The sequence below is a fragment of the Leiobunum rupestre genome, chromosome 10, assembly GCF_980474605.1.
Source record: "Leiobunum rupestre chromosome 10, qqLeiRupe1.1.hap1, whole genome shotgun sequence".
In the NCBI taxonomy this organism is placed as follows: Eukaryota; Metazoa; Arthropoda; class Arachnida; order Opiliones; family Sclerosomatidae; genus Leiobunum; species Leiobunum rupestre.
This window is the reverse complement of record NC_143393.1, coordinates 37563414-37588284: the sequence shown is the minus strand read 5'-3', so window position 1 is coordinate 37588284 and position 24871 is coordinate 37563414. Positions and strand designations below refer to the sequence as shown.

The following is a 24871-nucleotide window of genomic DNA, read 5'->3' as shown; positions in this document are numbered from 1 at the left end:
TAGGATTACTATTGGCATTATAATTATGAATAATATTATTTTTGGCTACTTTGTGTTATTTATAGTGTGTTTTATCGCATTTCTGCTCAGCCCCAACGCGCTTATAATAAGAGTAATAAGCCTTTGCGCGTTTCTGTAATAAATGACATTGGGCTCCCGAAGATGGTTCCAAAGGGACGGGGGTAACATTTTTTATTATTTTCCTCCCCTTTCATGGCGGGCTTTTGTCCCTAATCTTGTTTTTCGACGCGAAAATTCTCGCGCCTGAAGATAGGGGGCGCTCATAAATTAATTTGCCGGAAGCCGGGGGATTTTCCGTTTCTGGTTAATTTCCAGACTTTTATTTGGTCGGGCCCCCACAATGGTTCTCAAACCTGTAGGCCTTGTATGTAATTGGTATTGAAGTGGATGTAGTAAGGGGCGTCTCGTACGTTTGCAGTGTTGTCTGCAGAGTTTGAAATTCAAAAATAGGTTTAAATGTCGAGAAATTTTAAAAGGAATATAACCAACGTTTTCCGCGCTGGCCGCGCTGGCCTTTGACTTTAAAAAATGTTCGGTGCCACTGTACAGGGTAATTTGAAAAATTGAAGCCTTGAAGGGGTCTTCCATAAAGAGTGCTTTGCGGGTTATATTCCCTTAGTAAAAAATGTCAAGTAACTAAAATATAGGTTAAAAATGGCAAATTTTGTCTTAAAATAATTATAAAAATATCAAGAAATGGTCAAGGAAACCTAAAAAGGCGAGGAATTTAAAACTGAAACAAAAAACCTGAACTGAGATTTCCAATTTCAAATCAATTCGACTTTTTAATTAAAGTTTAGTTTAATTAATCAAAATTTAGTTCAATTAGTCAACATTTAGTACAGTTAGTCAGCATTTAGTTCAGTTAGTTTAAATTTAGTTCAATTGATCAAAAATGTTGTTCAATTGATCAACATTTAGTTCAGCCAAAATTTCATTCAATTAATCAACATTTCGTTCGGTTAATCAAAATGTCGTTCGGTTAATCAAAATTTCGTTCGGTTAATCAAAATTTCGTTCAGTTAATCAAAATTTCGTTCAGTTAATCAAAATTTCGTTCAGTTAAACAAAATGTCGTTCGGTTAATCAAAATTTAGTTCAATTAGTCAACATTTAGTTCAATTAGTCAACATTTAGTACAGTTAGTCAGCATTTTGTTCAGTTAGTTTAAATTTAGTTCAATTGATCAAAAATTTTGTTCAATTAATCAACATTTAGTTCAGTTAGCCAAAATTTCGTTCAGTTAATCAAAATTTCGTTCAGTTATAAACAAATTCAAAAAATGTATTTTATTATTAGCTCTTAAAATAGGGACGAAACTCGTATAAATCGTTTTTCCAAGATTGGCAAAAAAACTACACCACTGAATTTTTAAATTTTCTAAGGGCTCGTTACCCTAACAGTCTTAGTTAAGGGAATAACGATATCCCCGCTTTTATTAGGACTGTCAAATAACCGTTTACAAGACAAAGTATAATCCATTAAGTCGTGCGAAACAAAGCTAATTGTAGCTTTTCCAACTTGTCACCGTGTTCGTTCTTTTTGGGTAATTTATTTTCACAGTGCCGTGTTCCGCGAAGCTGAAAATGAATTAAAAATTTCCATTTTGTTAGGTTTTTGAAGCCAAAAAAAAATTTAAAAACCCAGGGGGGAAGAGACGTTTTTGTAAAAGGCATCCAAGGCCTAGCCTAGGCATGGTGATGGAACATTTTATTGTATTTTTGAATAGCGCGAGTGGAAAGATAGTAACCGCTTTTTGGTATAAAAGTCATTAAACTTTCCCTAAGAATTTTTGACGAAATTTTTATTAATTATTGAAGGGAAAAAGGAGGATTTTTGGGGGATGGGAATAAAAAAGGTTTAATGGATAAATGTATATATTTTTGGCCAGACCTCACGCGAGAAAAGTAATATGAAAATTGGTCGGAAATTTTCTTTTGATCCCCGTAACATGAAAGAGTAGAAACCGCTCTAGGTTTTTTTAAGTTATTTTAGCCCAATTTCGGCGAGCAAATAAGTTGTTTACTGCCGAATTAGAAATATTTCCTCCGCTTTCAGCCCACCCTCGGCTGAAAAGTCATTGACTGTACTGGCCTATTCGCACCAGTTCGCTAATTACGTAAGCCTTGGCCAGCTTAAAATCCTAAAACTTTCCGAATACCGATAAATACTGTTAAATAAAGGTAAATACTGTTAAATAATGGTAAATACTGATAAATAATGGTAAATGCTGATAAATAATGGTAAATGCTGTTAAATAATGGTAAAAATTGATAAATGGTAAATGCTGTTAAATAATGGTAAATGCTGTTAAATAATGGTAAAAATTGATAAATGGTAAATACTGTTAAATAATGGTAAATGCTGTTAAATAATGGTAAATGCTGTTAAATAATGGTAAATGCTGTTAAATAATGGTAAATGCTGTTAAATAATGGTAAATGCTGTTAAATAATGGTAAATGCTGTTAAATAATGGTAAATGCTGTTAAATAATGGTAAATGCTGTTAAATAATGGTAAATGCTGTTAAATAATTGTAAATGCTGTTAAATAATTGTAAATGCTGTTAAATAATTGTAAATGCTGTTAAATAATGGTAAATGCTGTTAAATAATGGTAAATGCTGTTAAATATTGGTAAATACTGTTAAATATTGTAAGAACGATAAATAATAAACTATGTAAAGGCACTCGCTATTTAAATCGAGGATAACAAAAATTAAGCCTAAGAGTAGTCACTCGTAAATATTTTGTACACATGATTACTGATTTTCGTAAAATAATCGGTAATTGCTCATAATTTTTGGGTGATTTGCAGTGATTATTTTAAATTTTAAATGAATTCCCACGATTACCTATGATTCGTACACCTGATTACTTAAGTGACTACCCCCTCGTTAAAACCCGCATTATCCAGAGTGAAAATAGTAGGGCTGTGCGATTAGTGGTTGTAGGCAATCGAGTCGGTTATCGAATATCAATTTTTTTTCCTCGAGTAGTCGAGTAATATTGAAGTCGAGTCGGGTTATCGATTAGGAGCTGGTTTTATTCAAGTAATTATTAAATTAAATTTAAAAGGAGTATAAAGTAACTTTCAATGTCGAACAATATTCCTTTAATTTAAATGAACCACAGTTTCCACAACTTTGTAGGTACCGTTCATTGCCCCCCAAAAAGTTGTAAAAACCCCTCTTTAAACTTTTAAGCAACGAGGAAAAAAAAACAAATACTCGACGAGTTTAGAGAGCAGCTTATTCGAGTAATCGGGTACCCGACTATGCAATTTATTAGTACTCGGTAATCGACGAGTATTCTCCAATTACTTATTCGAGTACTCGACCTCAAGAAAGAGAGAGTACTCGATGATGTTCGCACAGCTCAAGAAAATAGTGCTTAAAGGCCTAGGATTTCTTCTGCCTGTTTTCCTTTAAGTTTACTTAACGCCGCGCGAATATCCTGGTGGTAGGCTAACCGCAGAACACGGTTGCCTACCACCAGGATATTTGCGCAGTGGGAAGTAAACTTAAAGGAAAACAGGCAGAAGAAATCCTAGGCCTTTAATGCGAGTTGCGAGCGATTCCAAACGAAATAAATAATGCGAATAAGCCGTTAAATACGTTATAAAAATCCCACTCCCAAGAAATCATTTTCCTTAAGCATCCTTTTAATTTAATTAGTTCGTGACACAGTGGCGATCTTTTGTTGGACGGGCTTTTTTTTATCTTTAAATCAGGCCGCAATTTGTCCCTAAGAGATGGCGCTTATCAATCATAAAAAGGCGTCGATCTATTAAAACGGCGGACACAACGACAACCTTATCTTTCGGTTTTGGTGCGAAGCCAAACCCCCGCGTGCCTTCCTTAGCCCCCCTCTAGTTAAGCATCCGCGACTGGCTCAAAACAATCGTCTCTTTTGTTTGTTAATTAGCCATATAGTCTGCCTAATATCATTACGAAGAAAGGAGAGCCTTGTATCGCCAGTCGCGTGTTAATCACATCGAAACTTCTTAACGCGTGGATGTATCGTGTTTCGAGCGATTCGTCTTTGCCGTTTGGAGTTGGCATTTTTTTCACCGAAGTCCTCCCTTTTTATAATTTGATTGATGGCAGTTCCTTTCAGATTCGCATTTTGTACGCTAAGGGTTTGTTCCGTTTGTGTAGTAGTAGTCAATGTAGTCACTTAAGTACTAAGCACTAGAGATCTCGGAGTGTTTTAGATTATAAAACACTCTACGAAATTCTCCATAAATTGTGTATTATACTTCGCGCATTAAAATTTTAAAATTTATTATTATTTTATTTTTTTGTTGCAGATTACTGCAGTAAATAAATGATACATAATAATAATAATAAATTTAAAAAAATTATGTTAAATGTGTTGGGCAAAATTGCATCAAAGATTTTGTGTTAAAAATTGGAGGAGCAGTGGACTGTGATTTGAAAGGCGGAATGACGTCATTCTGTTGTTCACAGGAATATTTTTTAATACTTTAAATGAATTTGAAAAATTAATCAACAATAAAAATAATATATGTCCCTTTAAGGCTGCACATTTAACGAGCTCTAAACTGTTTTTTCAGTTCGAAGAACTGTTTTTGTTGTAATTCTTTAAAGACTCACTATGAAACGCAGAAAAGGCTTTGAAGGGAATATAACCTTAGGTATTTGGTGTGAAACACCAACGTTGGCAGCTCTGGCCGCTCTTGCCTTTGACTTAAATAATATTTGGCGCCACTGTACAGGGAAATTTGAAAAAACGAAGGGGTCTACCATAAAGATTGCTTTGCGGGTTATATTCCCTTTAAGAAAAGCCTTATTTTCGGCCTTGGTTTTTTTGAAAGAGGTACATAATTACATTTTTCTCAAGTAATTTTAATTACGTGTTAAACAAGAAAATTATTAAAGTTCTCGAAATAATCATTGTTATATACATTTATGTGGAGAAATGGTACCTGTAACCCATTTAAAACTTGAAACTTTTTTTAATTCGAAAGTCTATTTAAATTCGGAACTCTTACTCTTTATTTAAATTCGGAACTTTTACTCTTTATTTAAATTCGGAACTTTTACTCTTTATTTAAATTCGGAACTCTTACTCTTTATTTAAATTCGGAACTCTTACTCTTTATTTAAATTCGGAACTCTTACTCTTTATTTAAATTCGGAACTCTTACTCTTTATTTAAATTCGGAACTCTTACTCTTTATTTAAATTCGGAACTCTTACTCTTTATTTAAATTCGGAACTCTTACTCTTCATTTAAATTTGGAACTCTTACGCTTTATTTAAATTTGTAACTCTTTATTTTAACTCTTACTCTTCATTTAAATTTGGAACTCTTACGCTTTATTTAAATTTGTAACTCTTTATTTTAACTCTAAACCATTCCCTCGTATTAAATAAAACTATCTAAAAAGACTAATAACATTTTCGATCATATTTATTGTTCAATAATTCCACTTTTACAGTTATATAAAAAAAAATCAGTTATTATTGACATAGAGTCAAACAGTGTCTAATCCACGACACGCGATAGTTTCGGTAGATGGTTGAGTCACCGGTAACTACGACTCCCGACAACACGTTCGTTCTGTTTGTTTCCTTTGACACGGTTTTTTTGTCTCGCCTTCGGAGTTGACACGTTTGCCGTGTATGTCGAAAAATGGCCTAAATTGTCCCCCCCCCCCCCCACCCTCCGGTTAAATAGTCAATATCTCATTTGTTTTGTAATCCACGTACCGCTGCTCTGTTGCGCGACCGAGCCTTAGCGTGACCAAGGCCTATTCCTCATCTCTATTAGTCGTTTCGCGCGCCACCACCTTCGTTCGGAATATTTCTCCCTAATCGGCCGGGATATAAAATAATGAGCCTCCCACCCTTCCCTGTAATGTCGGCTTTGCCTTCTGACACGACGCGGACCTAAAAGAATCGACGGGATATCCGGTCACGTGTAAGTCCTGAGGGGCATGCGCCAGCGATTGCGACGGTATTTAGACGTCCACGACTATTTTTTATCCGCCCTTGACAACTGATCGGAACCGAGGAAAGGGGCAAAAGCTGTCTGCTATAACAATAGCCGTGTCATTTCCGGTTCTCCCCTTCCCCCTTAGCGACGTCCCTAACAACCATTTACCTTACTTCCGGTTTATGTAAATTTACGTCATTATTTAAAAAACCAAAATTGTAGCATTTTCTCAAATAAAATAGGAAAAATAACGCGAAAACGTCGTTGAATGGAGTTATTATTCTGGCCAATTTCGTTATGTAAAACGCGCCGTCGCTATGGTAACCGCTTTATTTTCTACTTGGTCTAAGCCTCGGGTGGCTATTCTTAGCGACCATTATCCGGAAGATTAAAGGTATAAACGCGGAAAGTTTTGCCCAAACGAACCTGAAACCTAATTGAACGAAATGGAGCCGTTGAAACGGCTGGTAATTATTAGATAAAGGGGGCCTTTATTTCGGTAGGATAAACGGGCCTCCTGTAGAGCCAAGCCCCGCCCGCATTATTCTAAAGCCTTATTCGTCCGAGTTATCTATCCATTTAGTTTCCCTAATAAGCTTCAAAAGCCGCTTTATCTGCATTCCAATTTAAATCGTCAGAAAAGGTACGCTTTTCCCCGCCGCCCACTTTCATACGCCAGTTTCATTATCAAACCCTTCATCACCCCATCTGTTGGCAATTAGCCGAACAAGCGCGCGCGCGGTGGGAAATAATTTTTGGGAAAATTGATACGGTTTTCCCCTCCGCGTTTTGAAATCGCCAAATAATAAGCTGCAACCTCCTTTTAAATTGTAATTTACTCATATGTTATTCTTTTAAAAGCTTTAACGACGAAATTCAGGTGGCGCTACGAAGTAACGGTTTAAAGTTAGGTCATCAATCACTACTTTGTTCAATTGTCCCAGTTTAACGTTAAATTCAATTGACACAAATATTATTCCTAGACATTTTTGACTCGTTATCTTAAAGAGCCACACCGGCGTTTGAATTGGATCTGTTTCACTATGAATCTATTTAATCCATGAATATGCAACTCTATCACTAGCCACGGTATACTATACTACGATATAACATGGGGCTGAGCCTATTTTCACGCCACACGAGTGATTTACATTTTTAACAGGGCTGCTACACGTCAGGGAAAAGTCGGGGAATTTATAAATGGGCCTAAAAAGTCAGGGAATTCAGTTTAATATTGACACTTTTGTAAACTATTTTTACTCTAGAACTATGGGAAATTCTGCTATTAATTATTCAGATCCTTGAAAGGTTTTTCAACTTTTGTACTGAAATATAAGTAGATTAATTTATTAACTTCTCATACATGTAAAAGTTAAAATCTGTCTAATTTTGACCTTAAAAAGCCAGGGAAAATAACTTAAATTAGTCAGGGAATAGTCAGTGAATTTGAATCTGATAATATTGTGGCAACCCGGTTTAATCCAATAAGAAGTAATTCGGAAATAATGTCATTTTAGCGTAAGATAAAAATAAGGTTTAAAGTTATAAATATTTCTAGAATAAAACTAAAAAATTAAGTGCCGGTGAGGTTTTTAACAATTTAAACATACAAACTATCTCTGAAAAGCTACTTTGGAAGAAAATCTGAAGAAATGTTTGCCATATTATTATTAAATAATAAATGCTCTGTTATAGGCTTCGTGCGTAGTTTAAATTTTGGTCACAAGTATCGCCACCTACCAACTAGGTTTTAAATTGAATATATGAAATCTGTCTGCTCGTTCAAAATTATCTCTGCGCAATAGCTGAAAGTTTCAACCGAAAAACATTGATATTCAAAAATCGTCTGCTATTTCTTCGGACCAAATTTTTCAAACGCCGGTGTGTCCCTTTAAATAAAATGTGTACTAAAATGGTTATTTCATTTAACCCTTCGCTAAATTCGGGCCAACATTTTCTAACGCCGGTGTGTCCCTTTAAATAAAATGTGTAATAAAATGGGTATTTCATTAAAGCCTTGGCTAAATTCGGGCCGGATTTTTCAAACACCGGTGTGTCCCTTTAAATAAATGTGTAATAAAATATTTCATTTAAGCCTTGTCTAAATTTGGACCAAATTTTTCAAACACCGGTGTCCCTTTAAATAAAATGTGCAATAAAATGGTTATTTAATTTAAGCCTTGGCCGGGGAAATATTCCTATCTTTTCTCAAAATGTCGCCGTTTAAATCGAGAACGATTGTATTTGGCGGCATCTTGCGTTTCCCTCGTTAAGCCTTTATTCAAAGTGGCGAGAAAATATTGCTCGCGATAGCGGAACAAGTGGCGCTTTTGGAAGAGCCTCCAGGAAATCAAGTAGGCTCTGGCCTCTGTTCGGGTCCGTCGCGGCCTACTCGATGTAATAAGCGGCCTGTCGCTCGCACCCCTTTTTTGTTCGGAATCGATGAGCGAACAAAACGAGCTTTTTGAAACCGTATTATTAGAATCCATCGTGTGTGTATATATACCATGATTCCTCCCCCCCCTTCACCCCCGCGTCTCTTTGAACGTTTCTTTCCATTCTCACTAGGGGGCGTTGATTCCCCTTTGGCCCTTTATCGTAAAAAAGCCGGTATTGTAATAACCTTTTTAAATTTTTTTTCCACTTTGTTAAAAGTTCTCCGATTATCCTCGAAATTTTAAGCTTTGAAGAAATGAAACTAGGGGGCGCGCTACGCCTATTAAAAAAAATGACGCTACAACGTCTCTCCCCTTTTCATTTACAGCCGATAAAAAATTTGAATGATAGTGAACAAATAAAGTCGGTACCGCCATCTGGCGTGTTCGTTATTGCGCGTAAAAGTCGAATGGGGTGAAAACTGTAATAAATTATTCGATTTGTGGTCGTCTTTGTACCATTGTAGTGGGCTAACTAGGCCTAGGCTTAGCGCTATTATTACTACAAGGAGCGAGGTAGCCCCTTCGTATCGGGTTACTCGGCTCTACTCTCCCGGTTCGGGTGTCAGGTGAGACTTATGTAATGAAATCTTCTGCTTTGTATTTTTAATTGAAACTCGATATCGGCGTCGAAGGATGAATGCCTTGCGTTTATGGGAAATATTCTAGTTCTTACGCTCTTGTATTTTGAATATGCCCCGGCGTCCCCCAACGTATTCAGTTACCTCGTTAAATCTTGCCTCTGGTTTGCGTATGTTGTCAAATATTTCCGGCTTGGTGGTTGTAAAATAAATGTAATATTATCTTTACAGGGTTGGACAGAAGGATATTTTTTAGTAGTCAGCCTGACTAGTAAGCCTCCTACCTTAATTTATTTTAATAGTCACTGACCAGTGGGGGTATAAAAATAAGAGGGACAGCAAACATTTTGCTTTACCCGTCCGAATTAAAATAGGAGTATATTATCACTGGAGTTCGTACACGACCTGGAAAACCTGGAACAGTCGGGGAATTTTAAAATTACCCCAAAAGGTCAGGGGAAAGTCAAAGAATTTTTAAATATTTCCAAAAGGTCAGGGAAAAGTCAGGGAATTTTAAAATTACCCTTAAAGGTCAGGGAATTTTAAAATTACCCCAAAAAGTCAGGGGAAAGTCAAAGAATTTTTAAATATTTCCAAAAGGTCAGGGAAAAGTCAGGGAATTTTAAAATTACCCTTAAAGGTCAGGGAATTTTAAAATATTTCCAAAAGGTCAGGGAAAAGTCAAGGAATTTTAAAATTACCCTTAAAGGTCAGGGAAAAGTCAGGGAATTTTAAAATATTTCCAAAAGGTCAGGGAATTTTAAAATTACCCTTAAAGGTCAGGGAAAAGTCAGAGAATTTTAAAATATTTCCAAAAGGTCAGGGAATTTGAAGACGATTCCAAAAGTCAGGAAAAGGTCTAGGAATTTCAAAATGGTCTAAGAAAGTAAGGGAATTTAAAAAACACATAATAAATATATTTCAAAGATTTTACCTCAAACAATTCATTTATTAAATAAATAAATAAAATAAATAATCAGCTAGGCTAATACCCAAAAATGGTCAGGGAAAATTTGGCAATTTGGTCTGGGAAAACCTGGAAATGTCAGGGAATTTAATTCCGGAAATTTTTTACGAACCCTGATGTGATTTTTTTTTAAATAAAATGGAATTGATGAATGATGAAATTATGATACGCCATATTCGCCATTATTTATGAATATTTAAAATTTTTCACTAATCAAAAAGGCTAGTGAACTCCAGATTTCGATTAATTTTAATTGTCAGAGCATTTATTTTAGTAGTCAAATGCCATGACTAGTGCATTATGTCCAACCCTGGTTGCTACACTAAAAGTCAATGAATTTAAAAATGGGCCAAAAAGGTCAGGGAAAGGTGAGGTAATTTTAAGAATTTGTAAAAAGTAAGGTAATTGTATTCTAGATCTTTGCCAAATTCTGCTATTATTATTTAGATCCCTTAGAGGTTATTTAACGTTGAAATAACTTTTGTACTGAAATAGAGGTTGATTTAATTGATTAACTTCCGATAAATGTAAAAGATAAAAACTTGTCTAATTTTGGCCTTAAAAATCCGGGAAAATAACTTAAAATGGTCAGGGAGTAGTCAGGGAATTTGAATCTGATAATATTGTGGCAACGCTAAAAGCTGGTTCCACACTCGACGGAAAATATGCCGGAAAGACGATAATAAACGCCTAGCTGAAAATTGGTTCCCATTCGATATACGTTCAACTATACGCTGCTAATTTTCCGTCGAGTGTGAAACCAGCTTTAGCATTTCTTTGATAGACTATTCACCATAAATATAACATAATTGGTTCGAAACTGCACTTCAATTGGCAACCGCAGGTTCATAATATATATTTATACATATTATATTAAATATATAATAAATTTAATATTATTATTAATAACCTGATAATAAGCTAGGCCCAAATCGTCTAGCGCCTTTTTTCATGCCTTTAAACAGGTGGCCGGGTTACAATGCGTAGGAGGGTAGTGGCGAGCCCTTCACGCTACCCGAGCCAACAGCTCCCTACATTAGGTGGTTTCTTTTCGCTTGTTCCGGGATTTCGGAGTAGGGTAAGAAGAGTAACGCTATGACGTCGTTTTACTCCGATTCTGTGCTGCGAATAGTTCGAGTCGGATTAAAAACGTTTTCCCAAAATGGCTGCCTGTGGCCTTTTTAGCAGATACATTCCGGATAAGTAAACGATTTTATCAGTTTACTCTCTTAACACCTAATTTTCAGGAGTAAAAAGAGTAGCCCTAATACTCCGGAACAAGTGAATAGTTTATGGGCCGGAGTAATTTTCATCCCCGAAACAGGCGAATAAAAAAGTTTAGGTGAAAAAGAGTACACTTTTACTTCGAGAACAGGCGAAAAGAAACCATCTACTAACCTCTACAAATTTTATTGAAAGGTTAAACCGAAGAACTCGGGAGAAAACCCCTTTAAACAGTGGGGAGATAACTTTCAAACTCATCGTCACCCTACCGTAAATAACATCAAAATAATAAATTAACAATACAAGTAGAGGTAGATAATATACTTCTAAATTAGTATACCAAATATTAGTAGGCATTTTTTTTAACCCGAGCACTTCCATACGACTAGACGTGTTAGTCTTAAACAATGCCTTAAGGTGCAGACTCCATCATGGCGTAATGAAGAGTAACAACAGCGAATAAACGCGACGGTGAAACAAGCCATATAAACGAAAGATTGTTAGTCTAGGCAGGCCGTTCAAACGTATCCAAGATTCACGTTTATTATTGATAATAGCTCATCCTCGATTAGGCGTCGCTACCAACTTGCCCCTGCATGTGGGCCCCCCGCCGTACGCCTATTAATCGATATCTTGCCCCTGCGTGGAGAACTCCTCCTAAAGGTCGATAATGTTGAAGGGAAAGCCCGTCCCCCGTTACTCCAGTCACCTGATAGTGACGCGCGAGGCGAATGACATTGGGGTAGAATGAAGGGGGACACTAGCGGGTGAGGTCGGGAGACGGCTATAATGTAGTCAGGCTGCGGGATATTCTCCCATCTCCATTCTCCCAGGACGAACCGTGGCTTAGTGGATAGTAATTCTCCTTCATTCCAGTACAGACTGCGCCCTATCGGAGAGCCTTTTTCCCAGGGCGAGGTAACCCCGTATCGAGGCGTACCGTTGGGGAAAAGACTGCGCTAGTACGCCAGAAAGAGTTTCGGAGGGTTGAGGATGGAAATTTTTTCTCCGTTTTCTGTCTTCCCCGACAATAAAATCTTATAAACATATCCGCCAGACTTTCCTGGATTTAAAAGAGAGGCTGAGATATACAAAACTGAAGGGGTTTTTTTTCGCAAGAAATAAATTAGAGACTTGATTTTTATTAGGTTCTCTGCCGCGTGTTTTATATATATTTTTTATAGGTCGTTAGGGTCGGGGATACGTCGAGTGATATCAGACGGGACTGGGGGTCTCGGCCCCTCGTTCCGTGTCTTATCTATCGGTGATTTCCTCCTATAGGTGCCGTGGGGTTTCACTCGCCCCAAATATGCGTTTTTTATTGTTATTCGACGCGATAGGCTTTAAAATCGGCCACCCAATAAATTATCCGACTTTTAAACGTGTTTTTCTCTACGGTGTAGTTTTGAATCGGTTTATGGTTACGGTTGCTGTTTATTTTAAATTGTAGTCCCTCGTTCTACTTCGATAAATGAAACCCAGAATGTATTTTTAGTGTTCTTCCCAATTCCCAACTTTTTATACATTTTCTTACCAAAACACAACGAAACTAAAACGTCTTCTTGGCCAAACAATTTGTACATTATCGAAACAAACTAAAACGTCGTTTTAGTTAATTAAAAAGAATCAACACAAGCGAAAAAATAGTTTTAAAGTAATAAAAAAAACCAGGGTTTTAAAAAATTGTAACTTTTTTTTAAGGACAGGTTTTTTCCCAACCCTGATTTTAGCTCTTATAAAACACATTTAAATTGGTAATTTAGTCCTATAATTTGGAAATTTTGATCCTATAATAGGCCTTTCCATAAAATAAGCTACGCTTGCTGAACTTGTTTTTACATAGTTCATTCGTCACGAAATACGTAGAAGTTCAGTTTAGGCTCAGAAACAGGGTTCATCATTGTAACCCGGCCACCTGCTTAAGGCATTAAAAAGTCGCTAGATGACTTGTGCCTTGGGTATTAGCCTAGCTGATTATTATTATTTACTCGTATGTCCAGGTCTTTTCGTAGTAAAACGTCATCAATACGTCACCCATGACGGCAGCAGCGATACCACTTTATAGAGCCACCTATTCCTATATTTATTTTCGAGCGCAATTGTCTAACTGTAAAATGATTTTGTATCTTTCGCAGTGGGTGGAGGAAAGTTTCACGAATTTCGAGCAAGGGATCAACTGGAGGTCGTACGTGGTGTGCGACGTGGCTTACAACGACGTCAACAACTGGCTGTGGACGCCCTTCATCGAGCGCGGAGACGCCAACCGCATTTACATAGAAATCAAGTTCAGCATGCGCGACTGCAACCTGTTCCCCGGCATGGCGCTGTCCTGCAAAGAGACCTTCTCGCTGCTGTACTACGAGTTCGACACGGCCACCAAAGAGCCGCCGCCCTGGGAGCCCGACTCCTACAAGCTGATCGACCGCATCGCCGCCGACGAAGGCCGCTTCACCTCGACTAGCGAGGTCATCATCAACACGGAGGTGCGCAGCGTCGAGGTCACCAAGCGAGGCGTCTTCTTCGCCTTCCGCGACCAGGGCGCTTGCCTGTCGCTCATCGCCATTAAAGTCTACTACGTCACTTGCCCCAATTTGACGGCCAACTTCGCCTACTTCCCCGACACGCCGACGGGTCGCGAGGTGACGGCCATCGTGGCCGCCAGTGGCCAGTGCGTCCAGAATGCCGTCGTGGTGGCCGACGAACCCCGCCTGCTCTGCAAAGGCGACGGCAACTGGACCTTACCGTCCGGAGGCTGCAAGTGCAAAGAAGGATACGAGCCCGACGCCAGCAACAATTGCCAGAGTGAGTCTTACTACCTTTCTGATGGACGGTTTTGTAACGAAGCGTTTACCCACTTCCGGCGTGTGACCTCCGAAAAATCGGCGTCCAACGGGCCCTGCCATAGTCTTATCATGGCTAACTTGAATGACGCGCTATTGCGCGAACAAAACGTCATCAAAGTTGGCCGTGGTCTTATCATGGACGAAGTAATCGGCCATGGTCTTATCCAGGGTTCGTACACGACCTGGAAAACCTGGAAAAGTCAGGGAATTTGAAAATATTCCCAATGGTCAGGGAATAGTCAGGGAAATTTAAAATGGTCTGAAATAGTAAGGGAATTTTAAAATGACCCCAAAAACAAATCTGGAAAATAAATTAAGTTTTGAAAAATGTATTAAAAATGCATAATTAATATTTTTCAAGATTTTACCTCAAATTATTTTACAATTTATGGTCAGTGAAATTTGGCAATATAGTCAGGGAAAACCTGGATATGTCAGGGAATTTAATTCCGGAAATTTTGTACAAACTCAATATCTATAGCTGGTTACCTGGTAACTATGACAGGGTTGCCACACGCCACGGAAAATGGGTAAAAGTCGGGGAATTTAAAAATGGGCCTAAAAAGCCAGAGAAAGGTCAGGAAATTTTAAGAATTTGTAAAACATCAGGGAAAAGTCAGGGAATTCAATTTTCTTTTGACACTTTTTGAAGCTAATTATACTCTAGATCTATGACAAATTCTATGACTACCATTTATTTCCTTGAAAGTTTGGATAATTTTTGTGTTATAAATTTTTTACTAAAACATTAAGTCCATTTAAGTTTATATAAATAAATAAAAGTAAAATATAAACTAAAAATTTTTGTGTTAAAAGTCAGGAAAAATCTCTTAAAATGGTCAAGGAAAACAGGCGATTTGAATCTGAAAATTTTGTGGCAACCCTGTATGAAACCTCTCCACCAATTTCACGTGTTATTCGTATCGATAAATTCTACCGCCATCTCTCGAAACGTATCCGAACCATAATTTATCTTATCGTTAAAGGCCGACTACATAGTTATTCGGTTTACTCTGTCTTTCACTGGTAGTTTTTTGCTTGCATAGCACATGTGTCTTGCAGCGAGCCAACTTCCAGTGAAAGACAGAGTAAACCGAATAATTATGTAGTCTGCAGTTAAAGATAACTTTTTCATGAGGAATACCGTAGCGACCTCTGTCGCGTGATAAGCGAACCAATCGCCATAAAAGCGTTTTTGTCTATTTAACGCCTCTTGATACGAATCATCCACTATATTATTGTTACAAAAAAGACATAAACTGCAAATGCTCTGTCCATACTTTCTTCCCGATAATAGCAATCCTGCGGGCGCTGTTAGAATCCATTCCTGGTAAAAAGGAAATGAAACGGGCCAATGGGATGGGCGGAACCCCCTATTATCCCGAATCTACAATATACTCGAAACAGTCACCACCGGCCAATTCGATCTTGATATACAAAGTATAAATATAATATTCTCCACCCCTTCAATACTTCGTTCTTTCGATTTTTTTTATTCTTCTTTACCGCCCCATTCTTTTATCAATGCAACTATAGATGGCAGCACCACTACCCGCGTATTAGGCGCCACCTTCCAGGTAGAAAAAAATAACTATTGAGCTAGTGACACGAGGTAGGCTAGCAAGTTGCCCAAATGCGAAATCTAGTCCGGCGCTTACACCCGCAATAACAAAAGTTGACATTTAATATTAATTTAATTATTAATTTTCATTTGGTCTGGCGCTTACATCGACGTACGTTAAATCAAACATTTAGAGAGAAAAGCGCATTAATAGTATTTTAATATTCATTTAATTGTTAATTTTAGTTAAATTATAATTTAATTGTTAATTTTAGTTTAATAATAATTTAATTGTTAATTTTAGTTTAATAATAATTTAATTGTTAATTTTAGTTTAATAATAATTTAATTGTTAATTTTAGTTTAATAATAATTTAATTTTAATTTTAGTTAAATAATAATTTAATTGTTAATTTTAGTTAAATAATAATTTAATTTTTAATTTGTTAAATAATAATTTAATTGTTAATTTGTTAAATAATAATTTAATTGTTAATTTGAATTTAATATTAATTTAATTGTTAATTTGAATTTAATATTAATTTAATTCTTAATTTTAATTCAATATTAATTTAATTCTTAATTTTAATTCAATATTAATTTAATTCTTAATTTTAATTAAATATTAATTTAATTCTTAATTTTAATTAAATAATAAATTAATTCTAAAATTACTCTTCTAAGTTAAATCTCTAACCCAATTAAATAAAGATTTCCATATTCCTAGAACAGACAGCGACGAAGCCCTCTATAATACTCACCCTGTATCCCCTGAGAATCATTTAGCAGATATCCAAGGGCCACTCTACCTTTATCCATAGTGTCAACCGAACCGAAATTAGTCCCTTTATCAGAGTATAATTGCAGCGCCATCTATGACGCGCCGTTGGGAATTGAAGAGGGGGGAAATGACTTGTTTAAGTTGTTCCTTACGAAGAAACGATGAACGAGCTTTACTAGTTCGCCGATATGACGTCTTATCAAAAAGGCTAAGTATCTCTTCGTTGTTCTTTTGACGAAGAGGCGAATACGTATTTTTTGCTTCCCGCCAAAACTTGAACACTGATTTTATAAATATAAATGGATTGCGGGGGGGGAAGTCGATGGTTTATTACGCTAGTATAGTCCCCAATCGCAGACTGAACTGGCTCTTTTCTATTTCCTCTACTGAAAAGTGAAGTTCGCTCGAAGTCTGGACGAGGGCGTACCCCGGATTTAGCTTTTTTTTTCCCCCATATTTTTTTATCTTCAACGTGATGATGGGCAACGCGTGGACAGAAGATGGGATGAACCCCGCAGGAAGAGTAAAAAATGTATTGGTTTAAAGGCATTTTTTCCTGCCGCCTCTTCGCCACAGAAACGATTTTCTCTTGTTTCTGGTGGTTTTAGCCGGGTTTAAAGTTGTCCCTGGCTTTCTTTTCGGTACATGACTAAAACGCGACATCTATTGGATTTTACGCTCCGCCGAAGAGATTTAAACGGATTTGGTCCGTCTCCTGGCTCCGACTATTTCTATTTTTTCGATTGGTTTACAAGGGCCGTACTTGTCAGATTTCTCTAGCATTTATTTTTTCTCGAAATCGACAAAATTCCATAGACAGATCTGCCATCTAGAGTCACAAATTGTACGATTGCTTCGTTATTTTATTAACACAGGGTTCATATAGACCTGGAAAACCTTGACAGGGTTCGTACGCGACCTGGAAAAGTCAGGGAATTTTTAAATATTTCCAAAATGTCAGGGAAAAGTCGGGCAATTTTAAAATGTTTCCAAAAGGTCAGGGAAAAGTCAGGGGATTTTAAAATGTTTCCAAAAGGTCAGGGGAAAGTCAGGGAATTTTAAAATATTTCCAAAAGGTCAGGGAAAAGTCAGGGAATTTTTAAATATTTCCAAAAGGTCAGGGAAAAGTCAAGGAATTTGAAAATGACCCCGAAAAGTAAGGAAATTTAAAATGACCCCAAAGTATTCAGGCAAATAAATTTTTTTCTACAAAAATGGTCAGGGAAAATTAGGCAATTTGGTCAGGGAAAACCTGTAAATATCAGGGAATTCGATTCTCGACAGGGAAATATCATTTCAAATTCCCATTTTTTTATTAAAATCGGGGAAATCAGGGAAATTAATGAGTGTTCAGAAAGTTTGTTCTAATGAATTTAATTTTTTTCTTTTTAAAGATTTGACTTTATTTCATCTTTTTAAGATAATATTGAACCAATTTAACTTAAATGACAATCATGAAATCAGTTAGATTGTAAATCTTAGTTTTATTTTATTCTTGCACCTGGAAACATCCGCGGAAAAACCTGGGTTTATCAGAGAAATCGGGTTGCCAATAGCTGTATGAACCCTGTAAACATTTCAATTTTAACTAAACCAAGCACCAGATGGCGCCGTAGTCGTTTAGTCGGCTTCTACGCGTAGTTAACTCCATCTAGACTTTAAAATAAGTACTAAATCGAGTAGAATGTTTAAAAATCTATAAGCTAAGACTATTACGTTGTAAAACATGTTGAATTTGAGAGGTTAAATACGCGAACAAGAAACGTGATGGCCTGCAAACGCGCGTAGACGTTTTCACCTTACACGTTTCTCCTACCCGTTTTTTATGGCTGACTTAACCTCTCTATTATTAGCCCTTTAACTTAATAGAAAAAAATTAATCAACTTCCTAATAATTAGTTACGGGAGTTTCCGTGTCGACGTTCAATTGCGAGAAATTTAACGAACACCAGATGTCGACACTCCCGTGGGGGGGTTTATTGACCAAGGCTTTTAATAAAAAGGGTTTAATTTTTAAAAATAGGAATGAGCCCGATTATTAGATTTTTATCGTTGGATTGGTTGCAATTTTTTTCCCCAGCGTCTAGAAGTCTCGCTAGCCCTAAAAGTAAGAAGAAAAGATGAAACCACCAATTTTTTATTTTCCGAGCTTCTCGTTAAAAATCTAGAGGGAGTTAAAAACCCGACTTTCTCCCCCCTTTCCTCCCCTTCGAACCCGTCTTCGATGTACTTTCTTTAAAACGCCCGAAGCCATTTCTGCCCCTATGTCAGAGCTTTCGTTAAGCCTTTGTCTTTATGATTAGGAGAACGGGAAAAAACTTGGGAAAGCTCTCTCTAATTTTTTTACCTTCGTCTTCATTTTTTCGCAGTGGGATTTGCAAAAAGACCGTTTTTTTTCTTCATAATTTTTTTTATAGGTATGCTTCCCCCCGCCCCTCCTGGTAAATCGCTCGTGAAATTAAACTATTAGAATTTTTCTCTGCATCCTTTGAAGCCGAAAAAATGATTAGTTATCATACTGGATTTTCTTTTGTAAAATGTAACCTAATTGTTAAATTGTCAGAATATTTTTTAAATCAATTTTCACTTGATTTAACAACTTAGATAAAAGTTAAAATATATTATTTACTAATTATAATATTTTGAAATTTAATTATAATATTTTGAAATTTAATTATAATATTTTGAAATTTAATTATAATATTTTGAAATTTAATTATAATATTTTGAAATTTAATTATAATATTTTGAAATTTAATTATAATATTTTGAAATTTAATTATAATATTTTGAAATTTAATTATAATATTTTGAAATTTAATTATAATATTTTGAAATTTAATTATAATATTTTGAAATTTAATTATAATATTTTGAAATTTAATTATAATATTTTGAAATTTAATTATAATATTTTGAAATTTAATTATAATATTTTGAAATTTAATTATAATATTTTGAAATTTAATTATAATATTTTGAAATTTAATTATAATATTTTGAAATTTAACTTTATAAATATTTTTCAATTTTTAATATTTATTCACAATTTAAAAATAATATGAAATAAATATTTAATCACAATTTAAAAAATAATATTAAATAAATATTTAATCACAATTTAAAAAATAATATTAAATAAATATTTAATCACAATTTAAAAAATAATATTAAATAAATATTTAATCACAATTTAAAAAATAATATTAAATAAATATTTAATCACATTTTAAAAAATAATATTAAATAAATATTTAATCACAATTTAAAAATAATATCAAATAAATATTTAATCACAATTTAAAAATAATATTAAATAAATATTTAATCACAATTTAAAAAATAATATTAAATAAATATTTAATCACAATTTAAAAAATAATATTAAATAAATATTTAATCACAATTTAAAAATAATATTAAATTAGCCATTTTAATCAAAGAAAAATATGAACTATTTCCTGGTTTGTTGATATTTTAAATATCGCTAACGACTGTAAATTAAATTTTAATTAAGATAAATGATATTTAAATGAGTAATAAAAAAATATATCGGAGACATTAGTCGTACGGAGGTATAATTAAGGAAATATGTTTACTGTTATTAAAAATTTGACAAGGAAAATCCAATTAGAATATCTTCTGCAGGGGTTTCATCTTTTTCTGCTCAAACCTGATTTTCATAAAAAGAAGCTAGTCGCGTTGATGGGCTCAATTTTGTTTTCATTTTTTCTCTTCTTATTCCACTTAGACGAGAGAAAAAATAGTCCGTTGAACTAGGCTCGTTGCCAGGGATGACAGATTCAATCAAGGATTGGAAAACCTCTTCTTTTTATTATTACTCTGTGGGTCTCCTCCTTATTTTTTTGCCGTGAGAAATGCCTTCCCCCTAACTCCATCTAGTGCTAACACGTTCAACTACTTTTCGATATAAATCGAGTTTTAATTAATGCAACTCGATCGATCGGTAGAAAGATTGTTTGTATTTGAAGAGTTGCGGTTTTAAAAAATCGACATTTTGTGGAAAATGTTCCAAGGTTTTGGTTGGCATGGACCAAGATTTTTATAAAGGGACTCGATAATTTCTGGTTTGGTTTTCGGCACGGTAGTAGTGGTCTAATCTCGTCAAATCACAAATCAGAAATCGACTTCAGTGACACGTACTTTGTACGAAATGAACTAAAATTTACCCTGCACTTTGGAACTAGAGTAGTGAATCCTCTTTAGATTCTTAGTCCACGTATGTTTTAGTGTTAAATCTTGACTATGAAAAATAAAATACAGCGCCTTTTATATTAGAAAATTCGAACAGGGAGCCCTTAATTAGTACAAATATTTTTATTTTTTAACTTTTTTTCAATGGTGTGCCCCCCCCCCCCCCCCGAAACAAAATCCTGGCTACGCTACTGCATTTATCACCACGTTATGTCGCAAGGGACGTTAGCAGAAACTATGTACTTAACTTAAAAATATAATTCAAATTTCTCTTATGATAATAACCTTTTTAAAAATATAATTAACATTTATCTTATGATAATAACCTTTTTTAAATATAATTCACATTTATCTTATGATAATAACCTTTTTTTAAATATAATTGACATTTATCTTATGATAATAACCTTTTTTAAAAATATAATTCACATTTATCTTATGATAACCTTTTTTAAAAATATAACTCACATTTATCTTATGATAACCTTTTTTAAAAATATAATTCACATTTAGCTTATGATAATAATCTTTTTAAAAATATAATTCACATTTATCTTATGATAATAATCTTTTTAAAAATGTTGAAAACATTTTAAAATTGTTGTTTAAAACCTGCCAACCCTATATATTAACAAAATTACATTCGATTTGAACGGGTAGATGGCGCGGTAATTATGGGAGAAGTCTGAATTGTATAAAAGTGTGCAACTACACTCCTTGGTAAATATCAAGGTTCGTAAAAAATGCTTCTCGCACTATAACCAATGTTTTTCATTTTTATTTTATTTTTACTTCTGATTCTTTTTTTTTGGAGGGGCTGGAAGAATTTTTCATTTAAGCATCCCCCCCCCCCTATCCTTCTAAGGCGGCAATTATAAAGGTAAGCGCCTCTAGCGGTATTAAATTGTACTAGACAGCGCATAACCTCTTGTAAATTCTAACCGAACTGATTCCCTTTCTTAGCGATATTTAATTGGGTGATAAGGGGGAAATGTGTAATCACAGAGGAAGTTTAAATTAAAGGGGGTTTTGTTGTTTAAAATTACATACGAAAAAATATACTTTAATTACGATATTTATGTTTGGCGGGAATTTCGTTTTGGTCATGTTTGGATGGCCCGAGGTTGGCCGCAATTTCCTTTTTAATTCAACTTCTGTGGTACCGGGTCAAATTTAATCAAACGAATTTAATAAATACGGTAATTAAGGAACACTTAACTATATTTGTGTCGGTATGTTTGAAACACTTTTAAAATCGTTTCCCGAACGCATTTCAGATATAAGAAAATAAATAAAATAACTTAACTAATTGGAGATACTAAGTAAAATTTATTAAAATTTACATGTAGTAGCAGAACTTTTATTAAATTTTACTTGAAGTTATATCGACCATGGAACGAAATTTTTGTATTTATAAAATAGTTTAATACTCTTTAAAATTTATTTGAAAATGGAATAATCAGTTGGATAATCAGTACAAATGCACTCTGGAAATATTATAATTAGTTTAAAATACCTCTGGATGTAGGAAAATATCAATTTAAAATTCCTCCGAAATAGAAGCAATTCCCACCAGAAATAGGATAAAATCAATTTAAAATCCATACGAAAGTAGAATAATGTTTAAAATCTCCGGAAATAAAATAATCAGTTTAAAATCCCTCCGGAAATATGATAATCAGAAGAAATTCGCACCAGAAATAGTATAAAATCAATTTAAAATTCATACGAAAGTAAGATAATCAGTTTAAAATTCATACGAAAGTAAGATAATCAGTTTAAAATATCTCCGACAATAGGATAATCAGTTTTAATCGACCTTTAAGTGGGATAATCAGTCTTAATCGATCTTTAAGTGGGATAATCAGTCTTAATCGATCTTTAAGTGGGATAATCAGTGTAAAATATCTCCGGAAATGGATAGTCAGTGTAAAATATCTCCGGAAATGGATAGTCAGTGTAAAATATCTCCGGAAATAGGATAATCAGTGTAACATATCTCCGGAAATAGGACAATCAGTGTAACATATCTCCGGAAATAGGATAATCAGTGTAACATATCTCCGGAAATAGGATAATCAGTGTAACATATCTCCGGAAATAGGATAATCAGTGTAACATATCTCCGGAAATAGGATAATCAGTGTAACATATCTCCGGAAATAGGATAATCAGTGTAACATATCTCCGGAAATAGGATAATCAGTGTAACATATCTCCGGAAATAGGATAATCAGTGTAACATATCTCCGGAAATAGGATAATCAGTGTAACATATCTCCGTAAATAGGATAATCAGTGTAACCTATCTCCGGAAATAGGATAATCAGTGTAACCTATCTCCGGAAATAGGATAATCAGTGTAACCTATCTCCGGAAATAGGGTAATCAGTGTAACCTATCTCCGGAAATAGGGTAATCAGTGAAAAATATCTCCGGAAATAGGGTAATCAGTGTAAAATATCTCCGGGAATAGGGTAATCAGTGTAAAATATCTCCGGGAATAGGGTAATCAGTGTAAAATATCTCCGGGAATAGGGTAATCAGTGTAAAATATCTCCAGAAATAGGATAATCAGTTTAAAATCCTTCCCAGAATAGGATAATTAGTGTTAAGTCCATCCGGAAAAAGAATAACCATTTTAAAATCACAGACATATCTCTTTTTAAATAGTATACAACCTCTTTAAAATCAATATTATAAAATAATAATAATAATAAAACCAATATTCTACACAGTGGAAATAGCATTGAAATAATGTGGCAAAGAACGGGGGTTGAATCTAGCTTCCAAATTCGGTTGATTCTCGTAGAACGCTTCAAATCATTTCTTAAATTCAGAATCAAGGTTTATCTCCCCATTTTTTATTTGCTTTGCTGTCTTCCCGACTTCGCAACATTTCAATTTCGAGTAAAGAGAAATTAATTTTCGTAAAGTCGCGTGGGAGAATCTAGCGACTGTACCCTATTCTCCTTCAGAAACAGATAGATAAGAAATTGTAGGAAGAAAAGAAACTATTCAGTTCTGACTGACACGTCTTTCTCAGCGTTCTTTTGAAGCGACGGCAACCGCGTTTTGTTTGCGCTCGAGCTTACGCTCCGATATCCGCCCTAAGCCTTGGTCACGCCATTGTAACGCCGGATTAGTGGGGGGAATCTCTACTTGTCAATCACGCGAAGTTAACTTTCCCGCGCGAACGGGGTCAGGTGGCGCCGGCTGACCTCAACCTTGCCGCTCGTTCCATTCCGTACAAAAAAAAATACTTTTATTTTATTTTATATATTTGACAGTTCGTCTGTTGCGATATTTTTGACATTTTTATCGTTCTTCGTTATGTTTATCGTCCCGGACGGCGCCACTTGCCGATTGCGCAAATTTACAATTGTAGTTCCCCTTAACGTAACTAGATGGCGCTAGACGTCAATCGAATCCGTATTTTGTTTTATTTTTGTTTATTGTCTCAATAGGGACTTGGCAGCGTGACGTGTATAATACGTCACCCATAATAGGCGATACTATAAAGTAAATTTGGTCTTAACCAACTTGTTAAAATGGGAAAACAAAATCAAGTGACTACCTTTTAGCAGCCAACTTCGATTCGGTAACTCGGATTCATAGTTGGCCGTGCGACGTTAAAGAAAAACATTATTCCTTCCAGATACTGCAGACAGCTAATTAACTTACACTTTTCTATTACAAAATATTTTAAATAATAATAATAATAAATAGATAATTTAAACAAATAGATCAAAATTTAAACCACCATTAGCAAAATTAAGTGAATAATAGTTCGTATTTCTTAGGATAGATGGCGCTGCAGTTCTCCCTAAAGTCACGTGACTACCATCTTTTCAGCCCCCTTGGATTTTATAGTTTCGCCTATTGGAAAAAAGAAGATTACCAGCATGGCGGCCTTAGCCAAAGGTACGGCGTGACGTCATGCTGCCAAGTCCCTGTGAAGTGCAGTTTTGATTTTCGCTATGGTGAACTTGTTTCGGACTTTTTAACTACTTTCCCTAGAATTAGGTGATTCTGACTAAATTGTCAGCGCTGTCTTATAAAAACTGGGTCGCGGATGTTATTTTTTTAAATATGAAGATAGGAGGGTTATCAGCGCTCTAATGGGTTTCTAATGAGGTCGTGACCTTTGGAAGAGTGGGGAGGGTGGAACTCCGGAAACGGGACGTCTTGGACCGCCGCGTTGCCAAATTAGCGTAACCGAGTTGAGACAAAATATTTGGAGTAAGGTTACACTTTGAGTCATCCTATGTCAGAAAGT

The 24871-nt window shown here is 35.1% G+C and overlaps 1 protein-coding gene across 9 annotated transcripts in view; it reads left to right on the top strand.

Annotated features, from left to right (window-relative positions):
- The window catches only part of Eph (Eph receptor tyrosine kinase), a 244557-nt gene that overhangs the window by 198730 nt on the left and 20956 nt on the right, over positions 1-24871 (top strand). For all 9 annotated transcript variants that reach the window (XM_090161469.1, XM_090161468.1, XM_090161471.1 and 6 more), the window contains exon 3: positions 13328-13994. In XM_090161469.1, the coding sequence (XP_090017595.1) occupies positions 13328-13994 (667 nt within the window). The remainder of the gene's footprint in view (positions 1-13327; positions 13995-24871) is intronic.